Below are 18,265 nucleotides of genomic sequence, written 5' to 3'. Positions count from 1 at the left end.
CGTCGGGACATTACGTGAGCGGCACGCCTTGTGCCCCCTTCCGCAAGACCCTGCTTCGATTGGCGGCCTCGCCTCCCTCGTGTGGCGTGGTTGGCTCGTGCCTCTGGATCTGCACGGTAACGCGGATGACACACGAGGTAAATAGAAAAAAAGGTGGGAGCGTCACTTCAGGTGGGGACCCGCCAAATATAAGCTAAAGAGCCTGACCAATGGACCACACTAAAATTCACTTCCTACCGTGACAGGTTCGATAGAAAAACAACGCGAAAAGAAGAGACGCACACTGCGGTCGTGACTGTACCGTTGTTTCGATAACGAAAATGAAATTACTCGCCGTTTTGCTCGTCGCAGCGGTTGCCTCCGCCCAGACCCTCGACGACTGCCTGCAGCAGGACAGCATATCATGCGTGCAGAAAAGCCTCTATCGTCGGGCAAAGGAGTTCTTCGGCCAGGATAAGTTCGAAATTGTGCGCGGTGTGAGCCTTGTCAAGTCCCAGGATTCCCGCGGCGCGAAAACCGGCGAGGATGTTGTCTACGATCAGGAGATCGAAGTCACGAAGAGCACCGTCGCCGAGCGTCAAAATTCCCTAGAGAATTTCGTAACTGATAAAATCAGCGGCTTCGTTAGTGGTCGCAGCCTTCAGGTGAGAGTCCCGCTACTTATCGTTAGCTATTATCAGCCAAGCCAGGATAGATAACCAATACGCATTTTCTGTAACACAATGCAATTATTCAGTAAGATTTTGGCAATTGCATTGGCCGACGATGAGAGACGCCTGGATCTTGATGTATTGAGTGAATTTCACTGTTGCATAAACGATTTCATAGTTGTAATGACGTTATCAAAAAAGTAAAAAAATATTTTCTCTCGCTTCAGTGCGTGGTCAAGTTAATTGAGTCGACGATTCAACCGTTGCTCATAGTATACTCGCAAAAGTGAAAGGAAGAAGGTGAATAAGAATCTAACAAAAACGAACTTGTTGTAATTCCCTGCGATGCTTAATTATTGCAGATCAACTTCTCGCCGATGATCGAGGAGGTCAGTAACTCCGCACGCGCCTTGACCGATTCGGTACCCGAGGAAGTGAGACAAGCCGTCGACGAGGTCGTTGAAGGTGAGGCGGTACAAAATTCTCATGTTATTTATCACCGCTGTTAAAAAGTTGGTCCCGTTAGTCTAACGTGGCAAGGACGCATTCCATTCCACAAGCGACTCGGTTACTCCAGAGATATTGTCAGCTTTGCGTATTAGCGACTAAAAACGAACTCCGAGAAAGTCATTGTTGAGGCATACTACGTGACCTGCCGCAACGCCGAAGTAGAAACCAAAGGTCGTTGACACGAGCGAGACAATCACGAGTCGTTTTCATTGTGCATAAGAAAAGCTAGGTGACACGCCGTTTTGGGCTCTCTGTCTACACAGTCGGCACTGTCAATTTGTGAGACAATCAACGGAAACCGAAAGTTTGCTCGTTGCAAATAAAATTGGATGAATGAAATTTCGACGGGATTGATGAGTAACATTGTTATTCTGCTTACACTCTTTCCTAATCACTGCACTTACCTGTTTCAGGACGTGGAAAGAAGAAGATTCTCAAGTCGATTCTGCCGCTTCTGTTGGCCGCAAAATTGAAGATCGGTGCCCTAGCCACTCTCGCCTACTTCGGAATCGCTCTTTTGGCCAAGAAGGCCATCATTGCGTCTCTCATTTCGATCGCCATATCCGCCTTCATTGGGTTCAAGGCCCTCATGTCGCAGGGTCATGACCACCACTCGTCTGCAACAGCCTACAACTCTGGTGGCTGGTCGTCTGGCGGTGGTGGCGGATGGTCTTCCGGTGGCGGTGGCGGCGGCGGCTGGTCTTCTGGTGGATCTCCAGGTGGATGGTCATCCTCGGGCGGTTCAGGCGGCTGGGAAGATCGTCAGGCAGCTCAGAGCCAGGCGTACTCCGGATATCAGCATTAAAGTTCTTAATCGCATACCATGACTATAGGGATTGGTTTTACGCAAAGAGAATAATCGACGGCTAAGAAGCCAAAATCCCAACGGACTGAATGGTCTGAGAAAAGTATTCGCTTCTCTAGCGAATTTCCAAACCGCGAAGCCCGCAGAGATGAATAACAATATTTATTATAATTTATATAATTTATGTATATATTATATATATATATTTCTGTCCAAATCGTTATGCTTTATGTATAAAAATGGTTCAATCAATTATCTCACACTAGTCGCCATAATGTTTTCAAATAGTTTTATATGATGTATGAGTCAGATCTTTCGTCTATGATGTTCGATGAACCTCATTCATACAACTGTATAACCACGCATCCCACGAAACCAAATACAGACTTTTTATATACGTTAAAAACGAAGGAAGCAAGAAAGATGACGTAATAATGCAACCTAAAACAGTAAAAAATTACGAAAAGCAGACTCAAAGCAATAAAGAAATCACTTTGAGAAGGACGTGTCTCGCTTCCCCCCTAACAAGAACAAGCGGCGATTGAGTTGAGGCTGCAGGCAGCATACAAATCTTCATCGAATCCGAACCTGATAAGCATGATATTCATATGCAAAAACCGTACTCGTGTATTGAAACCGTTATAGGGTGTTCGAATCGAGTTGCCAGTACAACGGAAAGCTTACAAACGATGTGAATTATTCGAATTTGAATTTCAAGTACTGGAAGTTGAGCATCACTCACGCCTTACTGCGACCAATTCCTGTTTTCTAATAGATGATACGGGGTCACCGCGTCGCAGTAGTAAAAAGATATTACAAAAATATTCATAATCTTCGTTCGAAGTGTGTCAGCAAGTGTGCCTCGAATACGGCATACTCCCATGGCGAAAAATTTCATTACTTGATACTTTCAATCGAATTTCACATCGAGTAGCTGCACTTTCCATATATAATACATGCATCCAAGTTCGAAATCGCGGTGTTAAAATGCGGGTCATCGTGACTCTCGTTTTTCTTTTTTCTTCTTTCCTTTGCTTCAACAAACAGCGTATACTTCTCAGGAGAAATTGAGGCTGTACCACACATGTTACTCTCTTCCTCCGTCAATTAACACCTAGCAAAGAAATCGCTACCGTTCAAACCTTGCGTGAAAATCACATTCGTTAGTAGAAATTGAAAAATAGAGACGTTGATCGTTGAAAATCTTCAATTTCTCAATCGGCGCTTGCGATGCAAGCATTTGTTTCCACACAATGGAAATAGCTATTTCCGAATGCCAAAAACAATATCACAGCCAATAAAGTACCCAAGAGCAAAAAATTCTCTTCGATATCTCCGTTCAAAATAATCACTATCGTCGAAGTTTATACAGGCGACCAATATTTTGAGTCCTGTTTAACCGGTACAGTTTTACTCGCAATACACGTCCGGTGCCCACGCAGGAATCCGTGTGTGGCAAATACTGCTGCGCCATATGTGTGCTACCGAGAACGGTGCTTTGCTTGGCGAAAGATGCTCAGAGTTCATGGCAGTAGAGAGACGGACGTGGCTGATTTATTTTTCGCACAGAGTCGAGACTAGAATTTACACAGACCGCAAGTGGTTTGTTGAAAGATCGTAAAATTTCCGCATGTACCTCTAATCGTAAACAGACTTCGACAATGAGCCTCGAATAAGCGAATCCGAGTATGAAATTCCAAAGAACCGAACCCGTTTTCGAGAACCACGTAGAACTGGGTCAAAAGCGCGGCTGTTGGAAGTATGTACGAGAGATTCCGAGAAGGGCCGCTGGAGAAATTTGTCCCAGAAAAGCTTAGTTGCGTTGTTAAACGCACAAAGACAAACATTTCGTTTCTTATTTCAATACCACGACTCGACAATTACACATGATATGAGTTGGAAACTGGGTAGAGAAGTTGACGAGGAGGATCCTGATGGCGTACCAGAAGCGATAATGAACTTCCATACGGATACAATAAACGGGACGAATATGTCAACAGAAACTTTCTATTTAGTCACGTTTTCAAGAAAGTTAGATTTAAATTAATTGAAAATAAGCATCTCAGCCGTTTTTCGGACAGCACGGTAAAATATTTGTGACAAGCCGGTTTTGCAACCGGATTCGAATTCAAAAGTAGATGCTGTCGGAGATAGTGAGGTTTACCACTCGTGATTGGCGAGCGTCTGGAAACTAGAGCCCAGAGAAATCACCGTGGCGAGATGTCCACGGTTACTCAAATTTTCGTTTTCAAACACTCCAGACGATTCCCCACCATGCGATCACATATTTCTGGGCTGGGCTGCCCTTGACTGGATTCACTTTTGTCGACCAAACGTAGTCATCTGTTGGCTGGGGGAGACAGTTTTGTCTCACTTAAATCAAATTCTCGCAAAAACGTGACGCGAAAGAAAGTTTCTACCGACCGATTTGTATTCAGTGATGAACACGGTACATGAAAAAATTCGGCCGTTCCGTGATGCTGAAGAATAACAAATTTTTCTTTTTGGTTAGTGTACTTTAGCCCCGGAGGCGGTGAGCTCAGCTTGACAATGCCAGGTATAGGTATACGAGGTTCGACGCTCTGGGCGTGATATGGTCGGTTTAACACTTGTCATCCATGATACGATCGGCAAGAGCTTGGATAGACCTGGAATAGAAGTATCACGCGAGTCGTAATTTACTCGTCATATGTACCAAGCGAATGTGGGCATTGTAGCAAGAATCAAGAATGGTAAAAAAGTTGCAGCGTGCAAAGGATCGAGTAGTAAGAATACCGTCAGTTACGGGTAACCGTTACGTTCTCCTTGGCGGGGTGACGCAGCCGGGTAACAAGAGCAACATGAAATAATAGTCAAAGAGGACAACACGGTGAAAAAACGCTAAATTACTTCGAAAGGAAAATCACACTTTCGTTTGCGGTGCACAGCCTGGCGCATGGCGTGGCGAGGTGCTAGTCGCGAACGAGTCGACGGTGACTGGACAATGCGATCGTAAAAAGGCTATACGACCAGCGGCTCCTCTTATCAACCGTTCTAGGTGTCTAAAATTTGATACAAGTAGTGGGACCACATCAAAAAGGGTATGGGAACGGACAACTCGTTCCTAGAACAATTACTCTCAACACTGTTAGATCCTCGTCAATTAACGCTGCGGTGTTGCCGGTTACGCATTCCTAAGACCAGTGTCGAGTATGGAATTTTACGCGATGAGATTCACTTGGCTCACTACGCGCATTTGGTTAGCCATTGCCAGTCACGTGACTCAAGGATTATACAGAGGCATACCCGCAGTCAAGATCGGTGTCTATTTATTACAAACGTATTTGGGACATTCCGGTAGGTCTCGACCGGCAATCAACGCTCACTTCTTTATAGATTCTTATATACCTATTTCATTCGTACTTTATTCTTTCCGACCAAACAATCTGTGTCAACTTTTAGAATCATTTTTGATCCAACAATGTCCAAAAGAATTGTTTTCTGGGGAATATTCTTTTCAAACTCAGATGCCAAGGATGCACAAATATTTGATACCCGAAAACGTCAAATCCCACCAGCGAAGTATCAGACAAAAATCTTCGGGGTTTGGATTTATAAGTCGTAAAAGTTGTTTGCCGAAATATTTGTTACTCACGTCCGAACGTAATGTTTTTTATTCGATTCAATACATCTTTGATTGAAAAACTTGTATGCCATAATTACGTACAAAAATACAATCTTCTTAATTCATATTTGAGAAAGGTAGAAGTATGGTATCTTTATGAAAAGAGTTTCAAAGGCCGGTATTAACGATTGCTTGAGCTGCCGACTAGAATTTTCTGTCAGTAAGAGGCTTTAAAAAAAAAAAAACTTTATGTTTAGTTCATCAATCTATGCATCTGATATTAGCGATTCGTTTCAGACGTGCTGATTGTGAGGATGAAAATTTTGAGACTTATAATATACTTGAAGAATCTGCAAAGTAGATCTAGCTATAAAGCGTAATTCACTACAAATTTCTTACCAAACGAAGGTATTGGAAGGTAGATATGATTCGAGCTTATTATTGCGCGCTAATGTTGAAAGTGAGCTCTAAGTTTCGAGTACACAGATTGGATAGTATAAGGAGTGAATGATACCGTAAACTAGAATGTTCAATGATTCATTCTGTTCAGAATGGTTAAAATCGAACTCATTTCCTGAATATTATCACTTTGCATATTTGAACTTTTGGTACGTAGCGCAAAAAATGTAGCTAGATACGCCGAACAAGAATTGATCTATGCTTACTATAATGTTGAAATATAATACTTAAATAACCATCGAGACCCCGATTTTGTTTTTCACAACTGAACTATCTACTGAAAATCATTTCCTATAGCATATTCTGAGTTTTCTTTGCCAATGCGAAGTTGACCTCATAAATAAACCAAACTGTTTTCTACACTCCAGACGTACCTAGATGCACATTACTATATTTTAAGGATTGGGCGAGAATTAAATGATCAAAGTAACAGCCGCGGGGTTCGACTTCAAGTATATATTACGTGCATCAGGACATAAATATAAAAATCGATTGCATCACAGCAGGAATATACATTCTAGTAATTAAAGAAGACCATTGCGAGGCTAATAAACAGCGAGTTTTTAATTCGGAATGATTTTTTTCTGCTTCCTATTCAGCATATATAGAAACAGACAGGTTGATGCGAGCAAGATGAAGATGCATGTATGTATCGGTGAAATTTCTGCTCAAAGTTACGGTTTGACCGTGTGACGACACACCGTGTACGATCTGTCGTGAAAAGCGCAAGCGAGACGCGATTAGGAGGATTTAAATTCCTGTCAATCTGCATCGGCATGTCGGTGCGGGCGGATGCGGCTACCGATGTGCCGTTAAGACGGGGATCGCCTCGAGCGATTTACGATCGGTCAGGGGTCCTTGTCCCCACGTGATCTCCGTTGGATCCCCGCAACGCTGGACCCCGAACGTCTCAACGGACAGTGACCCAGTAAAAATAGGGCCACAGCCCAATTCTCGTAGCGCGTGCACACATCCATCATCTTCCGATGAATTTCGAAACCCGTCGATACTCGGCCGGGTAATTATAATAACCGAGGGGCCCGAGGTACTCCACGCGGATCAGTTTCACCGAACATGTCGAATTCCGTTCAGGCGCGTAACCAAGGGGCCTGGACCCCCGCCCCCCCTCAAAAGTATATTCTAGTTACGCGCCTGATTCTCTTTGACGTGCCTTTTTGCAGTTTAGAAAATGATAAACATTAAACCGGAAATTATGTTTGTGAACCATTGTGAGCATTTATTTTTGTCAATATTTAGTAGGTTTTTTTCAGTTTTGTAAATATGGTTAGAACTGTTTCTCAATTATTCATGTGTGACGTTGCATGTTAATTTGATCAGATTGTGATCCCATTGTTTTCAATTTCGTTTGAGCTTTTTCACGTCAGAGTAGGGCACACTACTGTACACTAGTTTTCCAGTTATAAATATTGAAACATTTTTATAGTTTAAATTTTTTTTCAACCCGTAATCTTTCACACCTTTGTGAACTCGTCCAAGGAAAAATCATATTTTTTTTTTTTTTTTTTTAATGAGACTGGCGAAATATACATTTTTATAGAAGCGTTTCTTTATAGAAAACCATTATTACTTGTGAATTTTGATATTGCAAATCGACTTCTCAGAATATTTTATCTCAGAACAAGTCTTGCAGCTCAAAAAATATTTTTCTATAACCACGGTTGTAGCAATTTGAAAATTTGTGATTCCGATCATGCGTGACCGCAGTCTGTAATATAAAAATTCAAAATCTCAAAAAATTCTTGAAATGTCTATTTTCTTCTCTAGTTATTTGAAGATCGGGTTTGCGACAGAACCTATTTCTGTTTCTATTTTTTGTGGTACTTAGAAAATCGTAGATTTATAAGAACCAGTGTTTAAATATTTCGAATGTTGAAAAAATTGTAATTAGTTTTGGCTGGAGAAAACACCTGTATAAAAATATCATATAGCTAGACAAATGGCTGATGTAATTCCAAAACTATTCTATAAAAAAGTAAAGTTATCAGAAAGTTAATATTGCTTGAAAAAGTTTTAACAAAACTGAAAATGATGAGGTTAAAAATTAATCGAGTTGAGATGGAACGCCCCGTACGTACATTTTTTTAATAAAATGTTCTTGCATGGATCAGCTGTTAGTTTTGTAATAAATTGTTAATGGTCTTTTACGGGATTATTTCCAGTTCTATGCATCAGAATTTTTTTAATATCCAGCGAGGTCTTCTGTCGTAATATTGGTCACGTTAGTTTTTCAAGATGCTTCTAATTTTTCCAGGACCTGTGACCAGTGTTTCTGCATAAAAGTTTTTTGAGTTTGTATGGAAAATTTCAACGTTGTACAGCGAATATGCTATAAATTTGCATTATATATGTCAGAAACCGACAATTTCTTTAACGGCAAAGCAATTTTGCTCTTCGTTCGTGCATACTACACGCAGTACAGTTCGAAGTAAATTACTAGAATCAAGTTATTCCATTCACATGGTTAAAATAAGTTTCAGCTGCAGATATTGTTTCTATTCAGATTGATATATTTCTAATATACTCAATCAAGTTTTCTCTTCTACTAGTGAAAACAACTGGAGTAGGTCGAATGGACAATTTTCTTTTAAACAAATTACTATAGAATAAAAGAAATCATTCGATGAAATTTGAAAAGTTGCAAAGTTGAATAAGAATATTTAAAAATACCTAGACTAAACCATAAGAATGCTTTTGAAAAAAACGTTAATCCGATTTGAGTTTATATCCAAAAATCGGTTAAACATTTTTTTACGAGGTTTCTCTACAGAGTATGAATTAACACAAGTATTGCTTACAAGATTTGTGAAGTTACATAGCAAATTTATGGAAAGAATTGAACCAGGATAGCCAATAAGTTCGCAAAATTTTAACGACGGGTTGATCAAGATACACAGAATTCCAGACTAAGGTCATGTCTCTACGGTGTTTTTTTACCGGAAGATTAAATTTAGCGGAACGATTTGCATTAGCTGGTTTAAAAGGCATGCATTGCAGTAGCTGTCTTTCAAATAAAATGGCATAACATTGTGCTAAGCTGTATTAAAACGTCGTTCAAGATCCCGGCACAGAAGCATTGGGGCGGCAGAAAATTACACATATGTCCGCCTGAGTGGCCCCTCCGTACAGCTACTGAACTTCGATAAAACAAGACAGACAACTTCATAATTATGGTTTCAACATTATAATGTGCCTGGAAATTCCATTTTCTATGATCACTGCAAAGATGGAACGTGAACTCTGGTTGCGAGGGAGACCGAACACTGAAATTGGGAAGCAACGTTGATCGGAATTGATGAGTGCAAAATGACGGTTCGGCATTACCCATTGCAGGTGCGCTTTACCCATCTGACGGGCCGTGGTGGATTGTTGGAAATTTTTCGACCGATTCTATGGGAGAGAAATGCACTTGTCACTAGAAGCTGGTTAAGGCCATCAATTACTTTTACGGATCACTCTAATTGGTATTTTTATCGGTTGGCTCACGTTGGCTAAACGGTGAACCGCAAAGCCGTCTCGTGGTCGCCTAACCCACAAACCGACTAACTCTGCGAATTAGAATACCGACTGTCCGTTTGAACGGACATTGGTCCTTTTAGATTTTTGGTAGCCGTCGGTGCCGTCCGGTAGATAATTGGCTATAAGCAACGGCTGGGTATCAGAAGGCCACCAGTCCGGTAGATTCTTATTGCTGAAAGAAACGTGACGTTATTGCTCTATGATATGATTACACGAGTAATAGGCACGCATCCACTCAGCATACAATGGGCACCTGTGTGAGGGCCGACGCGAGCTCACGGCCCATTTCCCACGACCGTGAATCGAAGAAGACGTTTGAGAAATTTGGCTGATTATTTTCCGGGTGGCGCGCTATTCCCTCGGGAATAATGGCGTTTAATTTGCATGTGCCAAATCTCCGACGGTGGAATTTCATTGCTTAAACGAGATCTCGAGGAGTGTCACGGCGGGGAAAGGACCATCCACGCTCGCTGTGAAAAAGTTTCTAAATTAAATATTTCACCCGGCACTTCAGCTCCCCGTCTGACGATCAATTTTATTGCGATCCATACCCGACACGTCCGGTATTACTGTATGTGTATGTATCACCCAAGAATGGACTGATCCCCTCTCGCTGAACGGTGCTGGAGCCCCCTTCCTTAATGGGGCCCGAAGTAGGACTATGGCAGTGGCCAGAGCTAAGGCCTTTCGTGTGTGTCTTTTTTCTCGGTTCGTTGTTGTGCAGCTTTTTTACCTTGCCAAAATACAGGTGGGGGAGACTGGCTGGCACGTACCCCCGTCGGTATAAAAGCAATCTTCGCTCTTTTAGATGCACATACAAGTCGACACGTGTCACAGGCGAAGGTCTGCTCGGGCCTTGCCACATTTTTTTTTTACTACGTAAAAAGGAATTCACTTTTACCGATTCTGTCGGCTTCGGGTTGGAACACCATGTACAAAGTCTTAGTGCTAGTTTTTGCGGTTGTGGCCGTCACGGCTCTGCCAGCAAGCAATGAAAAAAACGGAAACGAAGATGATCCGATGGCAACCATGTACTCCGACTGTCTCAAGAAGGAATCGGTCAGCTGTATCAAGTACAAGGTCTTCAGCTTTGTTGACAAGATGCTTGCCGACAAGGATGACATCACCTTAAGTGACGGGGTCACCGTGATCAAAACTTCGAATGCTGAAGAGGGTGCTCCAAGGTCAGTTTCATTTTATCATCGTAGTTTCGTAACATTTATGAAACTTAGTTTCACAATAAGAACTACTAACGTCTTTGAGCTCATCACGAGGAATTTGTATTTATGGTTGGCCGTTCGTTGACTCTAGAAACTTGTTTTTAAAGTTCAAACATACGGTAGTATACTCTCAACTCGTTGGAGTACCGTAGATGGAAATTAATTATGACTAACGCCAAGGTAAAACACCGTTCGACGTCGTTTTTACAACTGTTCTCTCAACTTGCAGGCACATCGAAGGAACTGACATCGATACCTTGCTCTTTGACCGGCTGGGAAGATTTTTGAGAACGCATACCGTTAAGGTTGACCTTAAGGGCAGTGATATCCTCGGAGTCGTTGAGTCGGCCGGCCGCAGTCTGGAAGACATCAGCGACAGCGTTGGTGATGCCCGTGGAAAAAAGAGTTAGTATATCAAGTTGACAACAACTATTGTTTACATTCGTAACGGGCTGATGCATCCGTGTCCGCGAAATGAAGGGAGAGCAATGCCGGAAGTTTGGGCTAGTTTTACAGAGATAGAGTTGGCGGCCGAAGTACCACTCAGTAACAACCGCTATCAGATAGAATGCCAGAAGTTCTAGCGATTAACAAACCGAAAATGCAGACGACTTATTCTACGCTCGAAACGATACATGCACGTCGAGAGAGTACCAGGTAGTGTTTTTTCTGCAGTAGTCGGTGTCGCACTTATGCAAAAAGAACATATTCTTAGACCGTGAAATCAGCCGATGAGATAAATCTATCGCATGAAAAATACCGGCATTTAATTAATTTCCGTGATATTGAGTGTGCCTTCGCGAATATGCGGGTATGAAGATTTAAGATTCACGCGTGCTGAGCACCTGTAAATAACGGAGTTCAACAGACACTAACCCAATGTTCGCCAGGCACTACTCTGCTCGACCGGTTATGTTTGTATTTAGCTTCCGAGCATATGTTTGTCCAATAGATACTTCGCAAGAGTTCAACGGCAGACCGGTAACAACCATCTAGCTTGAGAGTACGTTGAGCGTAGACAATACGCGAAAGGTGAAACGGATTTTCGAGTTAGTTAAACAGGTCAAAAGCAGCGCGTTATCATTCTTTCTATCCTTCTTGAACCTTGGTATATAGCGTTCTTAGAGAGGAGGAAAAATGAATTCAAAGTCATTGGCCTTTGCGCCCTCTTACTGTGCTCCCATAGGGTTCCCACGAAAAGACGTGCACAGCTATAATGTGCTTCAATCTTGACTTGACCAGACTGTAGCATATTTAGAGTTAGTCGTTACGCTGCCAGAGATGCTGACCCACTGAGGAACTGGTTCCGCTTCCCCTTGACCCTGTCAAGCTGTACGGAGTCTACCTCCATACGATTTTTGACACACTTACGATCATGTCCGGGGGCGTGTTCAGTCTCCGTACACTGGAGTATCACTGATCGAAGCTGAAGAGATTTTATTTCGACAAAAATTTAGGGATATGATATATCATCACGTGATGCCGTAACTGAATTCCACGCTTACGTATACCCGATTTCCAAACTTTTAGAGAAGGCTGCGAAAATTCTTGGACCACTTCTCATGATCATGGCCTTGAAAATGGCGGCTCTGATCCCACTGGCGATGGGCGCAATTGCTCTGATCGCTGGTAAAGCTCTCCTTATCGGCAAGATCGCTCTTCTCATATCGGCCATAATTGGCTTGAAGAAGCTTCTGGGTGGTCAGCAGAAGACGGTCACGTACGAGGTAGTTTCTCATCCTCATCACAGCAGCTCACACGTAAGTCACGACGATCCTCACGGCGGTGGCGGCGGCGGATATAGCAGTGGTCCCGACTTTGGAGGATATGGCGGAGGTGGTGGTGGCAGCAGTGGCCACGGATGGGCCAGAAGTCTTCCTCAGGATGTTGAGACCGCGCAAGATCTCGCTTACCGCGCGTACGTCCCTCAGCCTGCGCAATAAGGACACGCCATAATTACCTAGGGATTCCATTTTTTCCAGTGAGTATAATTCATTTTTTACAATTCGTATCGTTGAACGCAGGTGTGCTTCATATTTTTGTGAGATAATGTTAAAAGAAAAAGTTAATTTCACCAACTTTAAATCGGCCATTCTGCAAGTAAGAATAACCTTTTATTAAGTATTGAGTAGCAGTCAGAAATAGAATCTAATGCCTTCCCCCTTCACGTGCAAAGAAAGTCGGATTCTGATGCAAGAGTTCAAACCGTTTCTCTTTTGTTTCAGGTCATCTTGCGAGCTCATCCGAAGCATAAAAGCACCGTCATCGAGAACTTAGTTTTCCGGACAGTTCACGACGTGGCGCTCAGCACTGATCGCGTGTAAATCTCCTTTCGTTCTGAAACCATCATCCTATTTTCTGTTTGCTGGATGCATGTTTTCTCTTGACCAACATCCTAATTTTCACTTACTTCAGGTGTTGAACACCGAAAACTGAGCAGGTTCTAAGCTGGTCACAATAACCGGTACCACTCGAATACTCGTTAATAATATTATACATGGTTATTTATTATTTAATCAAATGAACACTATTTATTCTTTAAATTGCAAACGAACAACGTGTTTCACGTTTTCATAGGATAAGGAACTGTACTAGGTTCTTATTTAATCTTATATAGTTAGTACAATGACGCTGTCCTGACCAACGTTTTTAGGTTTTTTACTATACTCGACGATATCAGACAAAGTTTGATGAACTATACAGGTAAAATTTATGCGACACTCAACAGACTTTTAGCTTAAAAATTTCTGACTTTAAATCAAACACACCAAGTTACGTTGACTATTCAACACTGGACTTGACTTTAACTCTAAGTACTTAGCGAGCCTTACATCCACCCATCTTCATTGATATGTTCGGACAAATACGTTGAACAATATGGCAAGAATGAATTCACTCGCCACAAACTGTACATAATTCACTCTTTTTACAGAACAGACAGATACGTTGACTACATCCTTACTGAAACTTTTTTCCTCTCTTCTCTTCTTACATTCTCTGAGATCTCTTAAGCGGAGACTCTTCTATGAAACAGACAGACAATCCTTCAATACTTTACGCCTGACCAGTGTCACGATAAATGTGTTTTACGTTTCTAAATGTAGTAGTGTAATTTTTTTTTTTTTACAAAAAAGCGTAATAATAATACAAAAATAAAATAAAATGAATAAATAAAAACGAAAAAATTAAAAATGAATCATTTCATTTGATAAGGCGTCATTGCATATACATATGTAATCATGCTACCTGCAATGTTATATTGCTTACTTGTTCCGGCCCACGGAATCCAGCCTAGAGACGAAGATATCGTTTACCGTTAAATAACCTACAGCTGTTTCCAATTCTATTTCTCTCTACCCGTTTCTCCTGTCACATATTTTTCGTATGATATGTGCAGCATTAATAGTATTCACGTCGTATCAAATACCATGCGGTTCTGGGCAACTAAAATAATTCCAAGTATCCTTGTCGTCAAATTAATTGCAGCATTGCGTGAAAGTTTTACTAGTGCCAAAGAATGCTGGGGAAGACCAAAGTGTGGTAAGTGTGCAAGCAAAATAATATATCCCGTTAGCTGCAGCAAATGCGCTTTAATAAGGTCAAAATAAACAAGCTGCTTGTATTAACTTGCTAAGTTTTACGCCGCACAATTTACCTTCGGATAAATTTTTTCACAATTTGCTCCGATTAATTTTTGTAAATTTTCAATCCTCTTGTTACCACGACGATGGATACACGAATTTCATTCGTGATTCATGGTGCCTTGACAACCTAAGTCACACGCACATGAGTGTGCTCACCATTTATTCCTCATTTGTGAAGTGTTCGGCATCACGCAAATACCACCTTCACGCAAGAGCTGTAAGACTGAGATTGTATTGACCGAATTGATAGGGCAAGTCGAAATTCGTTGTTGTTTATGAACTGGAAAAAAAACATCCAAAAACATATAGTTTCTGTTCTCAATGTGCAATTCAGTATTTCCACAAAGTATTACTCCAGTCACCAAGATTACTTCGTCAGATTATATGTGTACAGTATATCCGTGATCGCACCATGAATTTTATGCATGACATTTTATTTTTATGTGAAGGGGTTGATCCTATGTCTAACTGTGACATAACTTCTAAAGAAAATCTACAAAGAGATTTTTTGTAGATAGTGAAATTATCCGCATTTTTTATTCGTAATTTTTTTTTTCTAACTTGTATAATGAAAAAGTAGCAAACAAAAACAACTCTAAAATTAAGGGATCAATGCTTTTAAGCGTAATAACTTTTTTTATATCCTTATCCTACGGACAATCAACATCATAATTTGTTCACAGAGCTTTTATTAGCAAACAATTGGACCTACCAATTTAATTTTTTTTTTAAAGATGTTTTAGCAGGTTAAAAAGAAGTGACTAACGGGTCAATGGGATACATAAGTGTATCAAATTTTTATTTACATTTATTTTTGTGTCATTATTTTCTCAACTTTTAGTTAATTGGTTAGTTATATGTACATGAATATACGTTAAAATATTATACATGGTTAAAATGACTTCATATTTTAATATTTTTAATTTTATATATTCTTTCATTTTATACAAATTTTTATAATATTTAATTTATAATATTTTTACTTCGTGTTTTATTTATACTATATTTATTTTTAAGAATAACATTCTTACTATATAATAGACATGATTTGGAGCAAATTCTAATAACATGCGCTAGGACATCAACAGTTTTGAAAAAAAGGTTCTATCAGTAGAATGATTACGTTTGTACGTTATGACCACAATATAATGCAAGATTTCTTGAATGTGTTCCACAAAAATTATGGTTATCTGGTCAGCGAGCGAAATCAATCCAATACATTAAAATAAAATAAAAAAAACACGAGAGCCTTGGCATTTTGATCTTTCGAATTATAAATGGTTTCCTCATATTGTTATTATTATTAGCTTGTGTTATTCGAATTTGTTCAGAATTATTTCAATTATATACTACATATGTTGTTTTATTGGGGTTCATAATTATTGGTAAAATTGACATTGCGAAAGATTTTTCAAACGATCGTTTTTCTGCTTGTAACTTACGACTTAGACTGACATTTCCATTCATCCTGTGTATTTATATTTTCAAAATAAACATCGTAAACACAAAACGCACCTAGTCAAGAGTAGTTATAAGCCAGGAACGGAACGCATATATCAATGCGTTACAACTATCGGTCAGGGTTTGTACCCCATCATCTTTGAAATCGTCGTCTTATGGCTCTACATGGACAAAGTTGAGCATATTTTCTGAAGTTCTATGTGAAGTCACTTCGGAACCTTGTTAGTGTCCCAACTGCCATCCATCCAAATAGCATGCACCTTAGTAATTCTTTGCATCAGATTATATTGAATCCATGTGGATCAGGAATCAGTATTAAGGGAGAACCGGGTGATGCGGAGCAGCGGGAATTATTCAACTTCTTTTCACTTCCGGAGCTCAGATCATTCTTTAAAGCGCAAGCTATGTATGGCTACACAGAATCTTAACATGAATACAATTTTTTATTCACTTTATTCAATCAGTTTGATTTTAGCCTGTGTTCACGTAAGGGCGTTAATGACTTTCTATTTTAGAGCAATTTCCAATGAAAATTCTCAATCTCTCGTTTTACGATAAACACAGTAGTTTTCAAGTTCTAATAATTAAGACAGATGCATTGCGATGAAATGCGATGATAATACGCGTGCGTTTAATCTGGCGCACATGGTGCGCACGATAATTCGTGAAAGATTAGAACGATTCTTCGTTTCTTTACCGGTCCTTAGCATCGCATTTGAGGTTCCCCAGATAACGGTATCTTACTTCTGAACCACTCCCCCCCCCCCCTATATTTATGAATCACGCATTGATCGTGGATGCGTGCATATGGTAACTGCAATGTCTCAAGCAACATTATTAGGCACGGCAGTTGTTGATGATTTAAAAGGTGGTTCCATAGAGTATGAGACTCAAATTATCTGGAGGTTGTCTGGATTTAGACGATTTTTCTACAAAAATTGTCAGATATTCGCAATATCCATAGTGACGTAACCATTGTACGCATGCGCTGACACCATAGATGCTGCATAAGTAGCGCAAGTCTTATGCAAATTGGGCCAGAGATATAATAACGTTATATGCAACACCAGATAGGATGTATCTTAAAACAATTCTCTATTCGCACCAAACCGAGCAATTACGCATGAGTACAACTATAGCGGGAGACTAATAAGAACGAAATATTTAAATGTCTTTCGAATCACGCAAAAGGGTAATAAAGTTATTATTATTCTTTTATTAATGCAAGTAACTTCCTCTCTGTGTATGGGTCACGCAATTAGAAACTTTATGGAAAAAATGCACTATGCCAGAGGGATATCGCCGGCCATTTCGCGGTCTTTTCATGCCGAACGGCCTTGGTCTCATTCAAGGTTGCCCAGTCTACCACGCGTCTTGTAATTATATACAGAATTCTAATAATTTGAATCACCATCTAAGTTGTTGATTTTCAAGAGAAATGTAGTTTCATCAAATCAACCACAATACGAAACACGTGACCATTAGAAGCGGAATGACCTCTGCTACATTCGGCAATCAAAGTAAAGAGGTTGCTTATTTGTCTGTCCTACAAGATTTGCGTTTTCTCTGCTAGGCATTTCCGGTTTTCTGAATGATGAACGCTACTACAATGTAGTATATAGTACATAGGCAATTATTAATCCAGTACAAAAAGAAAGTTGCATAACTCCGCGCTCTTTAGACATACCAGAAATGACATTCGAATTTTCGACGCACGTTTTTACGCTCATCTCTTACAAGTGCTTCAATTAAGCATTACCATGCTGTTCTTTCGGCGTTGTACTTTTTCTTTCCAACACACAACCTCACTATCTCTAAAGGAGATGAACTTTAGCCATAACTGCCATAAACACGATGTGCTCAATACTAGCTAACCGTTTATTCAAATTTCTGAATTTTGATCGCAGTTTACAGACTAGTGCCGAATAGAGCAGGCTCTATTGCAATTTTTGTCACGTTTGATCCGAATTGCACAACGGTAAAATGGACAGTTAAAGCAGCAGCAATGCTTACGGCAGCTCCCAGTTCTCCCAGAAAACATCACAAGCATCGTACCTAACATTTCGTAACTTTCGGTGTCTGTTTGAGTTAAAAAATGTCGAACCGAACAGTATTCGAGAACATATGATCATAAATAATTCTGTTCTTTCGAGAAAATTTGCTCTCTATGTATAAAATATGCCAGTTTGTATACATGCTCGCGACAGTATACTTTGTTTTTTGTCGTCAGCCTCGCCCCAAAAACTTGTCTCGTGTATTGGGTGTTTGGTCTTTCGAGTTACGCATGAATAGATGAAAGCATCAGAAAGAGGCAGAGGACTGAGAATCGGCGAGTAAACAAGAAAGAGGAAGAAGGTGCGAGGAAGGCGACAAGG

At 40.5% G+C, this 18,265-nt stretch overlaps 2 protein-coding genes across 2 annotated transcripts; both read left to right on the top strand.

Annotated features, from left to right (window-relative positions):
- Positions 1 to 211: 211 nt before the first annotated feature.
- Positions 212 to 2,466, top strand: Osi6 (Osiris 6). Its single transcript, XM_015669573.2, has 3 exons — positions 212 to 644; positions 1,013 to 1,115; positions 1,574 to 2,466. Exons 1-3 carry the CDS (start codon positions 321 to 323, stop codon positions 1,963 to 1,965), a joined length of 819 nt encoding a protein of 272 aa, XP_015525059.1. The 5' UTR covers positions 212 to 320; the 3' UTR covers positions 1,966 to 2,466.
- Positions 2,467 to 10,377: 7,911 nt separating this feature from the next.
- Positions 10,378 to 13,981, top strand: LOC107228198. Its single transcript, XM_015669576.2, has 4 exons — positions 10,378 to 10,749; positions 11,015 to 11,190; positions 12,316 to 12,766; positions 13,011 to 13,981. The coding sequence occupies exons 1-3, from the start codon at positions 10,496 to 10,498 to the stop codon at positions 12,726 to 12,728; spliced, it is 843 nt and encodes a 280-aa protein (XP_015525062.1). The 5' UTR covers positions 10,378 to 10,495; the 3' UTR covers positions 12,729 to 12,766; positions 13,011 to 13,981.
- The last annotated feature ends 4,284 nt before the right edge of the window (positions 13,982 to 18,265 follow it).

This window comes from Neodiprion lecontei, chromosome 1 (genome assembly GCF_021901455.1).
Source record: "Neodiprion lecontei isolate iyNeoLeco1 chromosome 1, iyNeoLeco1.1, whole genome shotgun sequence".
Lineage (NCBI taxonomy): Eukaryota > Metazoa > Arthropoda > Insecta > Hymenoptera > Diprionidae > Neodiprion > Neodiprion lecontei.
Note: the sequence above shows the minus strand (reverse complement) of the source record. Positions and strands in the feature narration are given on the sequence as shown.